Below are 19,534 nucleotides of genomic sequence, written 5' to 3'. Positions count from 1 at the left end.
TCCACTTAAACCCATCGTGATTAATTTTTAAAAATGGTCTTATTCGTCTTGTACAGAGCTCCTAGTTGCGTTTCAGGTTTGTTTGTGGTGATTTATTATTCAAAGGGCTAACATAGCCTCCATACTGAATGCCACAAGGTGCACGCTCTCATTCCAAAGTGCAATGTATGTTGCAGAAAAACTCCTCAAGCCGGTTCTGCTTTTGGGCATGTAAAACGAATACATAGTAATCATATTACGATGTAATGCATATACATGTATAGGCTAAATGGTTTATATAATCGATGAAGCTAGGGCAAGATTGCGGCAATGAGTGCAGCACAGGAGGAGCTACTAAATATCTTTATTTTTTTTAAGCGCAAACTAATTTGCACGTAATGAGTTGGTCGTCTCGCAGCAAGCCTACCTTTGTTTGTCAATTCAGCAATGGTGTTCTTTGTATCATACTCTTCGGAGTTAGCCATATGTCTTTTTTTTATTTGTTGCAGGAAGTGAACGTCATGACACACTTGAACACATTCTATTCCACGCTCGAGCGCAGCAGGTCAAAGTGTCGTCAAACACATGCACGCGCACACGCGACTATAACTATACCAGTGTTATAAACAGCATTCTTCTCTTTTAATAAGAATATAACATTAATTTGCGTGCCCATCTCAATAAATTGCTCTATGTGAAGAAAAGTGCAACTCACGACAGCGATTAGCTGCAAAGAGTAAATGAAAACAACTATTTCACCACCTTGAACTATATTACATAATTCATTTTAATTTCATTTTAAAACAGAAATTAGGTGGGAATGTGCTTTAATTCACCGCCACTGACAGTATATATGTCAAAGACGCATGTTAAACGGGAGGGCTGGCAGTGAATCAGCCTGTCATGTGTGTATTTAAATGTGTTAATTTACACGGGATATATCTTGCACAGGCAAATAGGAAGGATTCTGAGGGATTCCCCAAAAAATTGTGCTTCAATTCTAAAGAAATAATCTGACGAAATTGGGTCACAGAATTAAAGGGGAGGTCAACCCCAAAAATTATTTACAATATGGTTTATGCGCCTTCACTTGTCTAAACATGGCATTCTGATTCACATTACGTTTGTGGAATATGACTTAAGCAGTAAATCACATCCATCCCGTTATATGTTCCGCTTTTTTTCACGAGGGTTGGGGGGGGGGTGCTGGAGCCCATCCCAGTTGTCTTCAGGGAGTAAGTGGGTACGCCCTGAACTTGTTGCCAGTCAATCGCAGAGCACACAAAGACAAACAACTATCCGCTCACACCTTGGGACAAATTAGAGTGGCCAATCAGCCTACCATGTATGTTTTTGGAATGTGGGAGGAAACCGGAGAACCCGTAAAAAACCCACTCAGGCACAGGGAGAACATACAAACTCCACTAGGGAAGGCCGGAGCGGGAATCGATCCCACGACCTCTGCACCGTGAGGCCATCGTGCTAACCAAGCGCACACCGTGCCGCCTCAGTAAATTACTTTTTTTTTTTTTTTCCTTTTAAATCCATTTTAGGGGGCGGCCATTTTGCCACTTCCTGTCGACTGAAAATGATATCACAGTTTGTCAGGAACTGGTAACAACCAATCAAAGCTTCCCTGTTTTCTGAAGCTAAGCCATGATTGGTCGTTACCCGAGCCCTGGGCAACTCCGATGACATTTTCAGTCGACTAAAAGAGGCTAAATGGCCTGCGCTTAATCACATTTTTTCCAAATACCATTTTACACCTTAGTACATATTCCACAAATGTAATATAAATCAAAATGCTGTGTTTAGCTAATTGGAGGCGCATATTGTAACAAAAAATTTTGGATTGAATTCCATTTTTAGCAATGTAAAAGATGGTTGACATGAACATGGGAAGGAGGGTTCCACAAAACAGCAAAGGATGGTAATAAATTGTACTCATAATTTAATTTATCTGTTCACAAACTCAAGAAACAATTATTGATTGCACAACAAATAATTAGGGGGTAATAAATTGTACTCATAATTTAATTTATTATCTGTTCACAAACTCAAGAAACAATTATTGATTGCACAACAAATAATTAGTTTTTGCTGATGAACAGGAATGTTCAATATACTCCTTTTATAACACAAACCAAACAACAAAGCACTAATAATGTAAACATGGATGATATAGTAAGTATGAGGGCCCAAAATATTTAAATACAACATGATTCCCACCTGCCTGCCGTGAATATGGTTCACACTGATGGCTTTGAGTGTTCATTTGATTGATAAATCAGTGCTGAGCACAAGAATACCATTCAGCTTATATCACATTAGGAACATTCTTCACTGTGAAATGCTTTATGACATTGGACAATACACATATTTCTATATATACTTATTTTTTAAGGAGGAGAATCCAGCAGTAACGTGTAACATGGGCTTGACTAAAAGTTTACAGATATGATTTCATTTCTTTGCAATAAAGAGCAATACAACCACGGATACTTTACAAACACCGCATACTTTGGACAGCGATACACTACAGTACACCGACATAAAATTACTACTGTGATCTTGTGGTGCAAGAGAAGAGTATTTTAGGTACATGGATATCATTGGAGATGAACTTGGGGAAAGGAATGAAGCTTTGGGATCAGGGGTGCTGAACAACATTCATCTCCATGCCACAAGGTCACGGGCAGAACACTGCGGTCATCATAGAGAGAAGAGGATGGTTTTTAGAAGACGAGATGACAAAATTTCCTTTTCGTGGCTCAGTGGCGAGCAGCAGACTCCCTGGGATAAAATTCGGCCAAAGTGCTCTGAGGAATCCTCTTCAGCATCTCCTTGGGGAAGATTCGGAGCAGCTGCCAGCCGATGTCCAACGTTTCATACACCGTCCTGTTGTCGTATGGGCCTAAGGGGCACAGAAAAGTCAAAATGCCACGTTAAAATTGTACAGTTATTCTGGCCTTAAAAGAAAAGTGACCATATTTATCAGTTTGAGAAACACACTAAAAATAAAACAAAAAAGTCATTTCATATACAGTACAGTAGGCGAGTTTGACCAATAATTGGGGGTGAAATATGGTGTTGAAGAGCTGCCCTCACCAAACTTTTGAGCTTTTTGTTATTTATTTACTCAATTCCTACATGGCTGACAGAGTGTTTTTGTCTTTTGAAATCCAGCCATGTCAAATGATATCCGATATAATGGATGCAGAATCAGGTCTTATTTCAATAATGAGCCCCCTTACAAGTTCAAATTGACCAAAGACCATTAACTGAAATGACTACACACCAAGGGAGCAATATTTCATGAGTTAATAAAAAAAATAAAAAATAATGATAGACTTGCATGGTATCAACAGTGAATGAAGGTTGATGTAAGCGACTCAACGCTACTGCATTGGGGTACCAGCTTTACATTATTGGCAAGCATTTACGGCACTGCTAAGAGAGGATCCTGTAAACATTTCAATATACAAAGCAATGTACACTCCCTGAAAATGTATTTTTCTACCAGATATTTGGAATAGTATTTTGGGGGATAATATTAGGGTTCACAACTGAAGGTTATTTCCAATTAAAGTTTAAGAATAATGTTTTTGTAGACTCTGCAGATTTGAAAAACATTATGTCAGGAATATGTTTACATGTTAACTCAACATTTACAGCCGTATTACCACGGCTGTGAACGCATGCAGTGGGGACTTCATTTGTTTAGAATCCACTCACCCTGGGCAATGAAGTTCTTTTCAAATTTCTGCAGGAACTCGAGGTAGAGCAGATCATCAGAAGTGAGGGCTTCTTCTCCCACAACCGCCTTCATGGCCTGAACATCCTTGCCAATAGCATAGCAGGCATACTAGAAACGGTAGAGTACATTAAAAAAATTAATGGACGGAGAGGAAAAAAAGGCTAGAAAGTTCCAATGAAAAACATAAAACCCATCAGAATGCTGTCAGTTCCTTCTCATGTTTTCAATCAAAACTATTTATAGGGACTGGAAAGAACCAAGAAAAAGCATGTAAATTATTTAATTAAATTAAATTACATCGAAAATAGAACAAGAGAGTGAACAACCAAGCTCACAAGTAAAAAAAAAAATACTACACTTACCTGAAGTGTATCTTAGACTTTGAAAATGAATACTCTCAAACAGACTACAACAGAACATGTATTACCAGCTGGTTTGAGACATCGGCGTGGTCCTTCCTGGTCATACCCTCGCCAATGGCTGACTTCATCAAACGGGACAAAGACGGCAAAACATTGATTGGCGGGTAAATCTGCAAGACAAGCACATTTGGAATATGAAGAAGAAAGAAAACTTGAATGGAAGGTCAAAATGATTGGCATCTGGCCAACCTACCTGACGGTTGTGCAGCTGCCTGTCCACATATACTTGACCTTCAGTAATGTATCCCGTCAGATCAGGAATCGGATGGGTGATGTCTTTCAGATGGGGGAAAAAAAAGTGAAATGTAAGGAAAAAAAAACAACATTTAATTAGTTTTAAAGATGGAATAAAGTCACAAACAAGCCATTTTCATTTGCTCATGTCAATTTCATGTCTATCGTGTGATAAAAACTTCAAAATTGGTTATGAAAACAGTTCAGAGCTTGCATTTCAACAAGCCAACCTTTCGAGCACCTTCATTCTAAATCTAGCGCCTGAAAAGCGCCAGGAAACTAGCAGTGTTGAAGTAAAGGTTAACACACTCAGCCACCTCCAATACTGTAATGGGGTATGAGTGTGCACTACATACTGCAGTTGCCAAGGCAACGCCAGGCATAATAAATGTCTTGTAAAGCCCATTTTTAATGCTTACAAATTTTTGTGTGATGACAGATAATTTGTTCAAATCCCAAAATGAGTATCCCTCATGACATAGACTTTATAGGGAAAATTATTTAGACCTTCAAGGTTCTTTTATGAAAAAAATGAATGGACAAAGATGTCCACAGACACAATCCACTAATCTCGCCTGTAAATTTTATTCTTGCGGTATTTGTGAGTTCATAAAAGCCAGAGAATCCATCTTGTCCCGAGCTCACTGAATTGCTCCGAGCTACACCACTTTATTATTTTACAAAACAATGTTGTTCATTAAATAATTTTCAGTTCAGTCTAGCAGCATATTTTATACACTGTACCACGTATAAAATAAAAAAAAACGTTTTTCCTTACATTACATTAAATTATGTTATTTAATCACAAACGGCCATATTAGACATTAGAAGTTGATTCATTTTTAAAATTTTTATTGTGAAACGGGCAAAAGCATTTCATACAATAAATGAAGACAAACTTCTCTCTATCTTTTTTCTTTTTTTATTGTCATTTTTCCTGACCTGAAAAACGATGCAATCCGTGACTAAAAATCCGTGATCCAATCCGAACCGTGACTCGTGATCCTTTGCGCTACTACTTCTGACTAGTATTGTTATCACGAAACAAGGACGGAGAGAAAGGCTAAGCAGCCATGCTAAATGCTAAGCTATCAAGTATGACATGCAGACGTGAAACACAGAAATAAGTGATTGGATGATACAGTACACTTGTCACAGCTCCTGGCTGGAACTGCGTTATTGTGGAGAGTAACCAAATTTGAAAAGCAAAATGACATGCACCTTAAGTGTCTGTAGAGAAAAAAATAATGCTACACAATCAGATATGACAGGAAACCTATTAGTACGTCATACGTCAGCGGTGAGGACTGGCCTATAAAGATAAAAGAATACTAAAGTAATTAAATTTTTGATAAAATATAAGACCTGAGAATTAGATATCTAAAAATGAGATAGTAATATACTTGCTTTCTTTACTACAATCCGAAACAGAATTGATAAAGGCAAATTCATTCATAGATCCCAATATTTTTTATCATGGGACACTGACGTGTCATAATTTCATTCAGGCAGCCTTTTTTTGCACTATTACGAGGTTGTTGCGAATACAGTACAATGATAAATACTGGAACCATACTTTAGTAACAATTATAATAGAGGAATGATTGTGTTATGCGTTATAACATTATGCATAATTCATTTTATTTTATTTTATAGAAATGTAGGCACATTGTTATGAAAGTAAAGTTCTGTCAGTTGTCAGCTCTGTTTTCAGTCAAAGACCAAGTCATTTTGTCAATAAAGAACATCTATTAGCTTTAGTTTAAGGACAGCAATTCTTACCGTCATTAGGCATTGTGAGAATGGGGATCTGGGTGATGGAGCCATTCCTGCCCTCTACTCGTCCAGCACGTTCATAGATGGTGGCCAAGTCAGTGTACATGTAACCAGGGAAGCCTCGACGACCAGGCACCTCTTCTCTGGCAGCAGACACCTTAAGGGTGTATAAGAGGGTAGGTGCTTAGGTGTGAGCGCCACATAAAAACAATTTCCAATCTTAGACCACGGGATTTTAGTCACAAGGACAGAAAAACTAAATGAAACATAAAAGGAAATGGTCAAGATGTCTGTAGTGCCAGTTTGGCTCAAGGATGAGTTACTGAACATAATGCAGGTTAAGGAAGGTTTCCGTTTTTGTCAAATAATCGAAACCTATTTTGGGTTTAAAGACAGATACACACATCAGCCCAAGAGATGCTCAAAAGTACTTCAGCACAATTCTCGATACGTTGCTGCTCCATAAAAAGAGCACAATCAATTGCATACACAAATACATTTTACAATACCAGCAGATGCTAACGTAATTAGCATGTCGCTGAAATTTAAATGCTTAATAATGAGCATGAAAATCACTTGAGGAGCATTCAAAAGACAAATCTTTACTCATGCACAGTGAAAAGGTGTATATTCTTATTTCATTTGCATTTTTTTTTGATGATATTGGACATTTTATTTACAACAGGATTGCTATGGAAAAAGTTGTTGTGTGTTTCTCTTTTTGACTGACAACATACAGTGGCTTAAAATGTTGTGTCGAGTTGCCTTCCCCTTCTTTGTTGAATTCATTTACAAGTACACGTTAATAGCCGGGTGGAATGAAAAATTATCCACTAATGGAAATTAAATTTAAATTTCAAGTGTTCAAGTTAATTTAGAGGTGGTGAGGTGAGGACACAGTCGAGGGCTGATGCCAAATCAAACAAAAACCCAGATAGTATCGCGTGAAACATTAGTACAAGTATGATTCCATAAAGTAGAGAAAAGGGAAATAAAGTATCCCTTTTTAGTTGGAAACATTTGACGTTAACAGCCGAGCTTTACAAGGAAAACTACTGCTATTTATTGCTTCCCCTGTTAACCCTTCTCCTTTCGTTCCTTTACTTGTTCTTGGAAGTCAGATCCTTGCTACTCACCCTTTTGTATCCTAGTCGTGATCCTTTTATGCTGTGCAGTTTGCTTTTCAATACACTGGCAGCACAATTCTCGGTTTTAATAGTGCATTTGTGATTACCTCAACCTTGAACCATGCAGTCTGTACACAGCTAAGAGTCAAATTGCTTGGAAGTGTAGTTCGGCACATACAAAGAGCCTTGAGAAAAATAACATAGCGTATTCCTATTCAGGCATGTAAAGGTTGAGTCTTCAATTGACATGTATTTAGCCCTCATCCACAACATCAACCTGTGACTCCAAGGATAAATGGCGTGGATTTACTAGTTCCCCCTTTGCTCTCTATTCACTTGACTTTGGAACAACACAACACGCACAATAAAAAAAGTCTTTTTATTTGGTCATTTTTTTCTTGTTCTTCACAATGGCAACATATGACCCTCTGTTATGTGCCTCTTTAAAAATTTGGCATCACTTGACTCTGCAATAGTGAGTGTAGTGTAGACTATCATCTTTAATTCAAGAACGTTTGTCTCGACTTCACTCATTGATTGCAAAGGATTTTCTATGTACGAATAACATGTACGAATAACAAGTTTGTTTACAAACGTCATTTTCTACCCCCTCAAAGCACGATTTTCCATTTATGGTATTTGTATGTGTCCATCCTTTTAATATACTGCTTATCCTCATCATGAAGCAAATAATATTTAATAATATTCACTCATGTCACCATGATTACACCTTTACATCTGTCCAGAATGATTAAAGTAACCGTTTAAATGATATCATACAAATATATGGTGTTCACTGGCCTATGTGAACAATTTCGTTCAAAGGGAAATCAAAATCTTCAATAATAAAGTAAAGTGATAGATTTGCTATTCGATATATGTTTGAAGATGACTGAAAACTGAAACATGCAAAGACTGGCTGCAGTACTAAATTGTAGCGATAAAGTGTTAAAATACTTTATCACCATTTCTTTTATCCTCATTTTGAGGGGGCTTCGTGACACATTTGGGCATCAAGCATTAGCTGCCCCTCCTCCAATGCAGAAGAATTTCTGTTAGGTTCAGACCAAACACATGATGTGTTTGTTCACAGGGGAAATGTGTATGGGTTGCTTCTAGCTGAGAAGAGAAGAGGCTTTTCCTTCCCCCCAAGAAAGAAAACCAAAGTTTGAACTTTGCTAGTCCTTCTGGTAGCCTGTCAAATACTATCTTAGTCAACATATGTGTCAACTCCATCGCTCCCAATTCTCCAAGGCTGCTTCTTTTTTGGCTCATTTACAAAATTACATCTTCCTACATTGTTTTAATTTCACCACGATTTTTGCGCTCGTGCTGCTGCTGAACGTGCCGTAGTAAGCACATTCTTGACGCCGACTGGCTGTTTGCAACACAACGCTGCTTTGACTTCACATTTCCAAAACCCAGCGATATGTGCAAATAAACAAATGTGTCACAACAAACGCTACCTCCGTGTTGCCTGGCACGCATTCATGCACAAACTCTATTGACTACTACAGGAATTGCGCAGCCAGAAACGCTTAACTCTCAGTCTGACCGCATCATTATAGGCTGTCTAGTTGGGGGACTAGTCAGCAGTCATATAATGTCCCCACCAAAGAATGGAAGTTTGCTTGTGCACTTATTTTAGGATTAGAGTCTAGAGCAGGGGTGGGCAAACTTTTTGATTGGGGGGCCACAATGGGTTCTAAAATTTGACAGAGGGAGCAGATGGCTGGAGTGTTTTGGTAACCGCACCTGATCAGAGAAAAAAAATACATTTAATTTTAAATGAAAGTGAACAAAAGCATTACAACAATATATATGTCTTTGAAAAACCACTGTATTTGGAAAATATAACATGAACAAGGTTTATTCATTACGTTTAACGGGCCGGCCGCATGTGGCCCCCAGGCTGTAGTTAGCCCATGCCTGGTCTAGAGCTATTCAACTTTGAAGGTGAACCTCTTAAAGTGGTTTTACATCATTAAGCTGACTATTTTTTTTTTCCAAGTATACACAGCTACCTATTAGTTGTGGTATTTGCTTGCCAATTAACGGTTGAGAGGGGGCGTGATTTCAGCACCATCAGCAGACACGCCCTGTTCACATTTGGCAGGTTTGTCTCTGCTCCATATATTTTTTTATATACAGTGTCTTTAACGGCTCTATACGAAGGCATGCATTAGGATTACAAATTCAGCAATGTCCATCCATCCATTATTTGAATAGCTCAAGAGGGTGAGCGTGCTGCAGCCTATCCTAGCTGTCTTCGGGTAGTATGCGAGGTACAACCCGGACTGGTTGCCAATATAAACGATGGTGTCTATTAGCCAGCTGGTGTAGCTGCGTTACCTCTCTCAGAGCCTCAGCGTAAGAACTCATATCAGTGAGGATGACCAGGACGTGTTTCTCACACTGGTAGGCCAAATATTCTGCTGTCGTCAACGCCAGGCGAGGAGTAATGATACGCTCAATCCTAATTGGTAACAGCGAGAAGAAAAAAGAGACAACATTTTGTTTCATCGGAGAAACCACTATTACTGTACAATAGAGCTGCATGAAGTAAATAAAATCCAATCAGGTGTGATTTAATCTTACGTGGGATCATTGGCCAGGTTCAAGAAGAGGCAAACGTTGTCCATTGAGCCATTCTCTTCAAAATCAGACTTGAAGAAACGAGCCGTTTCCATGTTGACCTGAGGAAGAGATGGATAATCATCATGTCCGTGACACACGCTAACTGATATCGCTGGCGTTGGGTGGAATCATCCAAAATCATCAAAAACGATTGTTCAATTATTAGTATTAGTATTACAAAAGAGACTAAGCCATTTTCAAAACTTTAGATTGGTCAACAATTATTAAAATTAACACCCAAACATGTGGACTTACCAATGATAGATTTGTGAAAAAATATCAAATTTGCCAATTTATGACAAGGGAGGTTGGAAAGTGATGCCAGTGATATGTTCAAAGCTTGGCTCTAGCAAATGTGTTTGTTTTGTTTTTAGCTAAATGGATTTGTCCCTTTTATTTTAGCAGAAAATTTATACTAACATTTTTCTTCACTTTCATTATCAAATCCCTTCTTCGCATAAATTGAACAAAGGTAGTGTACTTATTGTGTTTATTTTGTAGTCATTAATTTCACTTCTGATTCCAAATTAATATGGTTTTGTTAAATACACTGCATGTATAATAATGAAATGCAGGGGCCATTATTTATATCACTGGAGTACAGCTGCAACATCTTTTGTCACAATTTCCGAAATTTAAGAATTTTTCTATACTGTACTATATCTATACTGTTGGTCTGTCCACGTGTGTGTCTGAATTTTACAAATTACATTGGCCAAAAAACAAGTTGACTTTTCTAAATTCTATTTTTGCACCAAATCCAAATCTGCCCACGTTTTATCTCTATCTCAGTTTTTAATAATAATAATAATAATAGTAATAAATATATATATATATATATATATATATATATATATATATATATATATATATAACCAATCAGAATTAGCCCTAGTGTCCGAATTGTGATTGGTTAAGAATTGTGGCACTGTCATCACGCCTGCATCGCAAGCGTGAATCTGCATTTTGTACGTGTACCGAAGAGAAACCATAAGCGTAAAACCAATTTTGTGCGCAAGCGTGGAGGGTACTGTACACGTGGAACACATTTTTTTATGCACAAAACATGCTTTTGTACGTGGTATGTCACACTACATGAACGCAAAACTTATTTTTATACACAATATTTGACATTATGCGTGTCGTAATTGTGGCATAACTCTAACGCCATAGCCTTGAAGCCAGTTTGGACACCACCACGTCAAAATAATGAAAAAAAACAAAACAAACAAAAATGTAATTTGAAAAGCATCAATTGAGCAATTGGAAATTTACAATAAAAAAATAGATTATTTTTTAAATTTGTGAATATAGTTAAGGTTTATAAAGTAACAACAAACTGCTCAGATGTCACCTGATGTGTCATAAAATTGATTGATTTATTCAACAATATCAGATTACAAACTGATTACATAAGGAGTTAATAATGTGCAAAACATTTCACAACTTCATTTATAGGTTTAATGTTAGAGACGGTAAAATTTTTAGGTGGATTATGACAAAGCAGCAGTTTGTTTGAAACTCTTATTTATCCATCCAATATATTAGGTCAGGAAAAATGTGACGTTACAGTTCAGGCAACAAGTAATTTTTTTATGAATGAGATTAAATAAGTGCTGCAGTCAATGTAGCATTTTTTTGAAACCTCAGCCCAAAAGAAGTGCAACAGTAACCTCTTCAATTTGTGATGTTATTTGCAAACTCTCCTGGTGAAATAATCCCGGTAGGGTGTGACATAGTCAAGTGGGGGTTGGAAGTATTCAGCAAGTGAAGCAAATTGGGAGTTTGGTAAAGGTCAACCTGTCACAAAAGACAGGCAGGAGGGGCAGCTGAAGGGGAGAGAATTTGATACTGCCAGGACGACAGTGTTAAGGGTCTCTTGAATTAGTAACCTCTACATGGAAGGAGGATATGCTCAGAGGTGCAGAAGTAACAAGAACGACTTAAAGGTTAAATCACCTAATGAATAAAAGACTGAAAGCAGGGTGGGAGAAAGGAGGCTGGCTGTTATTTCAGGGTTAAGAGGTGGATTAGCACCACAGATGTGCATGATAGAAAACATGTTGGCTGGATGCTTTCATTTTCCTGCTTACCCCCATGGCTGCAAACACAATGGCAAAGTTTTCTGAGCTGTAGTCCATCACATCCTTGGACTTCTGCACCAAGCCGGCTTGTCGACAGATCTGGGCTGCAATCTAAGGAGAGACAGTAAATGTGTTTATACTGTAGCACACAAACAATAAAACAAAAAAGACGACGTACAACAACTCATGTACAAAGCTGAGCCACAACATTCAAATTTGATGTAGAAGGTAACCGAAAGTTCACTACTACATTTTGTCATCCGTTGTATCAGAAAGAATATTACAGTTCAGTTGCATTGCATTATTTCATCCTTTACCGGTTGAACACTAAAATGCTTTTTTTTTCATGTTACACAAAATCTAATCTAGAAAAATAACACACAAAGCAGAAGAATAAATTTTCCCGAATTTCTGGACTTCTTTGTAAAAAAATAAATTATATGTGACATTTGAGTGAAAACATGAATATCATTCTGATTCTTTAGTTACCATTAAGTCGGCAAACAACTGTAAACGTCAGAGTTAATGCCCGACGAGGTGTACAATTAGCTATCAGGGATTAATGGGCGACGTGGAGGCGTGAACCGACACACGGCCGAGAACGGTTGTCTCTGCGAAATCCATTAATCCCTGATAACGGTACACCTCACAGTGCCTTCACCCACTTATACTAGGGGGACTAGCCAACAAAATTAATTAATGAAACTACCAATTCATAAATGTATACAATTTGCAGTTTTTACTAAAACATTTTTTTTTTCCTTGGCACCTAAGAGCTGGACCAAGAAAAAGTATTCCAACCCCTAACTTTCTAAAGGAATGTAAAGGCTATTCAGTACACCAGCAAACATATTTTCTAATTTGACAATGTTAAATAACAACCTCACAGTCTTTATTTTTACACATTTGGTGATGGTTGATGCAAACTCATGTGCTAGCAACATTGTACTCTTGTCGCTATAAAATTGTCGCAGGTATTGTTCTAAACATCAACAGTGAAGTCTTCAGTTTCTAATAACTTTTTGGGCGTTTTAATCGCCTATTTTGCAGTTTTTTTCCCATTGATTTTAGCATGCTCACCCAGGAGTTGACCTTAACATGATGAGTTATCCCTGTGCCGTTTATGTCTCCTCATTGTTCCCTCAATTCTTCAGCACCATCACAGTCAAAGGTGTTGTAATCACCAAGTAAAGTTAATTACTTACAACACTTTTTGTTTTAAATTGGCTCATTTCTGTACTTAATGTTTAATTTCGTGAATATGTATAAGAAAATCTAAGAGTCAAGTTGCTATCTTTGCTTATATAAAAGTTCTGGGTGCTGTGCAATAACTTGGATGTATCTAATATATATATTTTTTGGAGCAGGAAAAGAATATGTCCACTGATGTAATTTTCTGAGCCAATCGGGAGTCGTATAATAATAGCATGTGCTCTAACGTAAACATCGTAGTTGTATTTCCAGGCGCCTTGAAAACAAAACAAAAACTGATCGATCTATATATACAGTGCGGTGAAAAAGTATTAGCCTTCTAGCTGATGTCTGTGTTTTTTGCATATTTATCACTCAGAGTGGTTTCATTTTATCAAACAAGTTTTAATATGACACTGAGACAACTCAAGATTATACAAAATGCAATTTCTAAATGATTATTTTATTTACCAAGGGGGAAACCTCTTTGGTCATATTTGCCCCCTCAATATAATAGCGAGTTTTGCCACCTTTGGCAACAATAATTGAAATCAAACGTTTAAAATAATTGGCGAGTCTTTCACAGCGCTGTGGAGGGATTTTAGACCACTCTTTTTTTACTTTAAAAAGTTAATTTTGTTCTTTTCCAGGCCTTCTGAGGTGAACTTGTTGGTTGTTTCGGATTGTTGTCCTGCTGCATGATCCGAGAGCATTTAATTTTGTGGGCACAAACTCCTTCATGATCTTCTGGTAAACAGCAGAATTAATATTTCTGACTATCACAGCAAGTTGTCCTGGTCCTGAGGAAGCAAAGCAGCCCCAGACCATCACACTGCCACCACCATGCGTCACTGTTGGCATCATGTTCTTTTTATCAGACGCTGTGCCATTTTTACGCCAGATGTAACGGGCTGCACACCTTCCAAAACGTTCCATTTATGACTCAACAGTCCACAGAATATTTCTCCAAAAGTCTTGAGGATCATCAGGATGCATTTTGGCAAATGTGAGACAAAGCTTTGTGTCCTTTTGTGACAGCAGTGGCTTTTGCCTGGGAACCCTCACATGGATGCTATTTTTGACCAGTGACTTTCTTGTAGTGGAGTCGTGAACACTGACCTTAACTAAGGCCAGCGGGCCTGCAGTTCTTTGGATGTTTTTTTTTTTTTGTGACCTCCAGGATGAGGTGTCGTCCCACTCATCTCCGTTGGTCAACCACTCCTGGGAAGGTTTGCCACGGTTCCCAGTTTTCTCCATTTGTGAATAATGGCGCTGACAGTGGTTTGCAGGAGCCCCACAGCCTTGGGAAATGGCTTTGTAACCTTTGCCACACTGACTGATTTCGATCAATTTTTTTCAGGAATTTCTTTGGCTCGTGGCATTATACGTTTCTTGTTGAGATTCTGTAGCCTACTTAACTTTGTCTAACAAATTCTATTTAAGTCATTTCTTGATTTAACAAAGGTGGTGGTTGGATGTTGCCTGTGAAATTGAACTCAGCTTTCACATAACTGTGGTGACTCACAGTTGCTTGGTGATTTAACAATTACATCTTCACATATGGCCAATTAGGTTTGTATTGTTTCCCCCTTGGTGAATAAAATCTTAATCTAAAAACTGCATTTTATGTATCCTTGTGTTGTTTCAGTGTGATGTTAAAATTTGTTTGATGAAATAAAACCTTTGTGAGTTATAATGATACAAAAAACTGAAAACAGGGAGGGGGCAAATACTTTTTCACAGCACTATATATTTTTAAAATTTCACAATGTTTTGTTTTATTAAATAGAGCTGTTAGTATAGTCGTCTTCCAGATCTGGAAATTTATGAAATCAGATTCCATACTTGAGTGCAATTGTCTTGTAAGCCAGGTGTGGTGTTTGAGACCACTGGAGTAGAAAGTCAAGAGTAAGCAGCCTTCCACTCCTTTGTAGGAGTGTTGCACGAGTGAAGAGGAATTTCATGCTTTTCGCTTAATGTGTGTTGATCCGGCCCGACCCCTTGATGCACCCTGGGAGTAGGCACCTGGTCCATAGAGCAAACCCCCACATGAATGACCTATGTGACATGTACTTAATTAAATAACCAGCCAGGTTTTCACACCATCCAGATGGCACGACAAGTGGGTCATCATTAGGAGGGCTACACAAGCCGTGTTTGTTTGACCAATTCTACAGTAGGACCCCTTTGATCCGACAATTATGAAGCATGAATGAGATTAGGGATGGCAGCTGCATTGGTGCTCATAATACAATAATAATTAAAGAAACTGATTCTATTGTGTTATTGCTATTGCAGGTTTTCTCTTTGTTTGTTTTTTTTAAGATACAATACTTCAGTTTTCTATACCTTTAAATTTGACAGAATCGCACGGATATCACAAATGCAGTGGAATGCAAATAAGTACTGTATTTTACGAGACAATAAGACACTTTTTTTTCTTAGCTTGGCTGGTCCTCTGACTTATTCTCAGGTGTAAATTGTATATATTAAAATTAGAGCATGGACTGACACCCAAAATCTCTGTCCCCTGACCATGTTGACATTCTTTTGGCGGTTGGCAAATACTTTTGGTCCATTAATATTTGCCAACTGCCAAAAGAAAGTGGAAGAAGAAATATGTAAAAGTTGAAGTGAAGAAGAGGTGGAAAAAGAAATAGAGGATGAAGAGAAAGATGGAAAGAAGCAAAAAAAAAAAAAGAAAATTTAAAGAAGAAAAAGTCGCAGAAGAAGGAGTAGTAATGGTTATGGGAACTAATGAGTGATGTAACGCTAGTTAACATGTAGCTTCCACCACAACAGGAATTGACTATTTACAGCAGTAAAAGGGACAAATAACCAACAAGCAATCTACCTACAATGAAATTCGAGTTAAAAAAAAAAAATATATATATATATATATATTCTTTGGCTGTTGACTACACATGTGGCCAACTTACTGCTTTTGTGCTTTTTACGATCTTCAGCACTTTGCATACCGTGGTGGTTGTCTTAAAGTGCTTTATATACAGTTGAGTTAAGTTAAGGCAGTGGTTCTCAAATAGTGGGGCGCGTCCCTCTGGCAGGGCGCGGTGCGATCCTGAGGGGGGGTGTGTGTTACCCTGGGAAACATGCTTTTTTCCCGCTGTAGTATGGCTGAACGATGTATGGTTTTGGAACCGAAATTGCAATCTCAGACAACGCAAATTTGAGATCGTCAAAGCTGCGCTTTGTGCCCCTAGTTCACGCAGTAGGTCTCGCAGTACTGATTTAAAAAAAAAAAACGTTGCCCTGTCGCTTGTTGTAGTAATTTCTTTTGCCGCTACTTGAATGCTAGCCGCCAAGCTATCTTGCACCGCAACAGTATGAGCTTTATTTGTACTATATCTGAGTCCGTGCACAGCAGCAGCAACGAGCTGCGCGATGACAAATAAACGACCCCGCTGACAAGAAGCGTGCTAAACGAGTCGACGAACGAGGCGGCGCTAAGCGTGCTATTCGCTAAAATGAATTACAGAGTAATAAGTGTTTCGATGTATGCTCGACTTTTAACAGTTTGACTCGAACTGTGTTTGGGCGGAGAGCCAGCAACTATGAACAGAAATGTTGTATTCCAACCATTACGTATAGAAAAATAAGACGACGGCTACGTTAGCAATTTAGCAGACGCTCTGAGACCGGAACGCGAAAACGGATGACGTCACCACGACGAAGAGGTTCGATGTCAAACATATTGTAGCGTCTTTAAAAGACAGGCAGGATTCCATCCAGTTCTCGACTTTTTATTCTTACAAAAAACGGCTGTGTTGGCCGTAACCGATCAAACACCGTCATTTTCAATGGATCTCTTTCTCTCTTGCTCGCTCGCACACACCTCCCGTCCAGTGAGTTGCACGATGCATTCACAGAAATGCGACAAAACACAACTCAGAGAAACACAAATGTCAACATGAGAACAGACAACAGAGACCCCAATTTGTTACAGTATCGTAAATATTTGTCATATCAATTTTTGCACCAAGAGTACTGAGTTTCGAGATCCTCTCAATAATAGTTCTCAAAATTATATTTCTTATCAATTTAGCTTTGATGAGGGACATTTTATTGATATAATCTAACATCAATATATAATGAACATGTACATTCGTACAAAATGTAAAAAAATTGGTGGTGGGGGGGCGCGAATTGTTTTCTTCTTAGTAGGGAGGGGGGGGGCGTGACAGAAAATAATTGAGAAGCACTGAGTTATGGTAAGCCATTTTATACATTTGATCCTAATTATCAAGGCGCAGTGTGCAACCGGACATGCATTCACAACTTCACCAGGAACAAAGGTAACACAGATTATTTATTGAGTATTACTGTTTAACTTTGTTCCCTTTGTTGTTGTATTTTTTTTTTTTACTGTACTAGAATAAAGTGTAATTGCAAATCCATTCCAGTTGGTGGCAGTGGCGCTCATTGTCAGAGTGGCGTGTGCGCAAGAAATATTACTTCAAAGGTGTTGGGTTTTTGCATCAAGCATGGGCACAGAGAAATAAATAAAGTGCAATTAACAAACCCTTAAGAGATACCATGAATAAATATTAAATAAAAAGACAAAAGGGTGAAGAGAAACCTAAAAAAAACAATGTTGAAGTTATCTTTGTTGTAAATTGATCTATATATTTTTTTCTCTTGTTTATTTGTTTTACTTAAAGTTAATGCAGTGTAAAGCAAAACTGTGCGTGAAAAACATTTCTTCTTCCTAGGAGGGCACAACAGAAACTAACAGAATCACTGCTTTAAGGGAAGCGAAACAAACAAGTGTACATGTGGTCTTACTTCGTTATGGGGCAACCCAGCAGCGGAGAAAATGGGGATCTTCTGTCCTCTGGCAATACTGTTCATGCCATCAATAGCAGAGATGCCAGTCTGGATCATTTCCTCTGGGTAGATGCGGCACTGGGGATTGATAGGTTGACCTGGACAGTAAACACACAACTTTTCTTTAAATTGCTTTATTATATATGCAAAGTAGGTCACATGTTGCATATACACAGCATAGTACTGTGCTTCAGTCTTAATACATCAACAAATTTCTTGTTTTTCCAAATATGTTTTCCAGATGATATACAACTAGAGTATGATCCAGTGAAGTGTGGATATCAGGCTTGGCCAAACTGTAAACAAAATTGTGGTGTGCAGTGTTCATTTCATCATCTTCCTCTGTTCAACAGGTAATTCCGGGTTCAAGAACACCAACAAAAAGACGAACATTATGGGGCACCCCACTGTACTGTGAGTCTGATGTGTTAATTGCTCAGTAAAGGTTCTTAAAATCAATTTAATACAATGTACTTATGTCAGGTGGAGTCAGATAAGATGATGTGAATTGATTTAACATAAGTTGATACATTAAAAAAATAACCCAAAAAACAACTGCAACAACAAAAAAAAATAGATAAAAAGAGGAAGTACCCATGATATCCAAATAGTCCTCAGCCAGAACACTCGGTCCACGGTCGATAGGTTTTCCAGAGCCATTGAACACCCGCCCTGAAAGAGAAGGGGGATCCCGTTCAACCAATCGGATAATTGACACTGATTGGATTAGCTAATTCATCTATTGGAATAAAAAGAATATTTTAATTTCACGGTAGACGCTAAATAGTTGAGAGTGGCTCTTACGGAGTCTGCGGGTAAAAGCATAAAAACTCTGACTTCATGAACATGATTAATGATACTTGAAAAACAAAAGTAGGCCTCCTTTTTTTCTACTGCAATTCAAATATGTTACCTTGTGATGACGGTGAGATAATCACATTTATTGAGACTAGAGAATAATGAATAATTAGAGCAAAGGGCATAAAGTTTGACAGTTATTTTGCAACAGTTTTATAAGCAGATGTGAAATGCACAAAGAATACTAATTTCTATCAACAACCATTTATAGCAGGGGTGCCCATTAAGTAGATCATGAGATACCAGTAGCTTGTGAAGGGTGTGTTTGTAGCTCTTATGGCATAAATGCAACCACCGCCAGCCCTCCCAATATTATGCTTTTGATATAGCTGCCTGTCAACGACAGTGAATGAGCTAAAGAAAAAGAAAAAAATAATGTAGACTCCCGCCAATCATCCGTTGTGAATTTGTTTCTTTGGTTGCCATAGAGGGCAGCCAGTCACATGCCTGTAGTATGTCTCATCATGTATATACAATAGATGGATTCATGCATTTATGCATAACACCAAAAAAGTCAACATATATTTTCTAAATACATAAAGTGGGATGATCATTTGGACTAACGGTAGTCGTTTTAAAATAAGCTCACATGCTTAAAAAGTGTCATTACCCTGGTTTAAATTA

The 19,534-nt window shown here is 38.0% G+C and overlaps 2 protein-coding genes across 2 annotated transcripts in view; both read right to left on the bottom strand.

The window, feature by feature from the left end:
• The window catches only part of shtn1 (shootin 1), a 41,067-nt gene extending 40,556 nt beyond the window's left edge, over positions 1 to 511 (bottom strand). The window contains exon 1 of the mRNA XM_088304018.1: positions 407 to 511. Coding sequence (XP_088160144.1) covers positions 407 to 464 — 58 coding nt within the window. The 5' untranslated portion in view covers positions 465 to 511. The remainder of the gene's footprint in view (positions 1 to 406) is intronic.
• A 1,488-nt stretch (positions 512 to 1,999) lies between these two features.
• atp6v1ba (ATPase, H+ transporting, lysosomal, V1 subunit B, member a) overlaps positions 2,000 to 19,534 on the bottom strand; it is a 37,877-nt gene continuing 20,342 nt past the window's right edge. Inside the window, exons 5-14 of the mRNA XM_088304016.1 lie at positions 18,647 to 18,724; positions 18,011 to 18,150; positions 12,026 to 12,127; positions 9,894 to 9,991; positions 9,648 to 9,771; positions 6,175 to 6,325; positions 4,352 to 4,434; positions 4,164 to 4,268; positions 3,715 to 3,844; positions 2,000 to 2,893 (exon numbers count right to left, since the gene is read on the bottom strand). Coding sequence (XP_088160142.1) covers positions 2,751 to 2,893; positions 3,715 to 3,844; positions 4,164 to 4,268; positions 4,352 to 4,434; positions 6,175 to 6,325; positions 9,648 to 9,771; positions 9,894 to 9,991; positions 12,026 to 12,127; positions 18,011 to 18,150; positions 18,647 to 18,724 — 1,154 coding nt within the window. The 3' untranslated portion in view covers positions 2,000 to 2,750. The remainder of the gene's footprint in view (positions 2,894 to 3,714; positions 3,845 to 4,163; positions 4,269 to 4,351; positions 4,435 to 6,174; positions 6,326 to 9,647; positions 9,772 to 9,893; positions 9,992 to 12,025; positions 12,128 to 18,010; positions 18,151 to 18,646; positions 18,725 to 19,534) is intronic.

The sequence above is a fragment of the Idiotropiscis lumnitzeri genome, chromosome 9 (genome assembly GCF_059441095.1).
Source record: "Idiotropiscis lumnitzeri isolate Australia: NSW breed Sydney's pygmy pipehorse chromosome 9, RoL_Ilum_1.0, whole genome shotgun sequence".
Taxonomy (NCBI): Eukaryota; Metazoa; Chordata; class Actinopteri; order Syngnathiformes; family Syngnathidae; genus Idiotropiscis; species Idiotropiscis lumnitzeri.
This window is presented reverse-complemented; position numbering and strand designations above follow the sequence as displayed.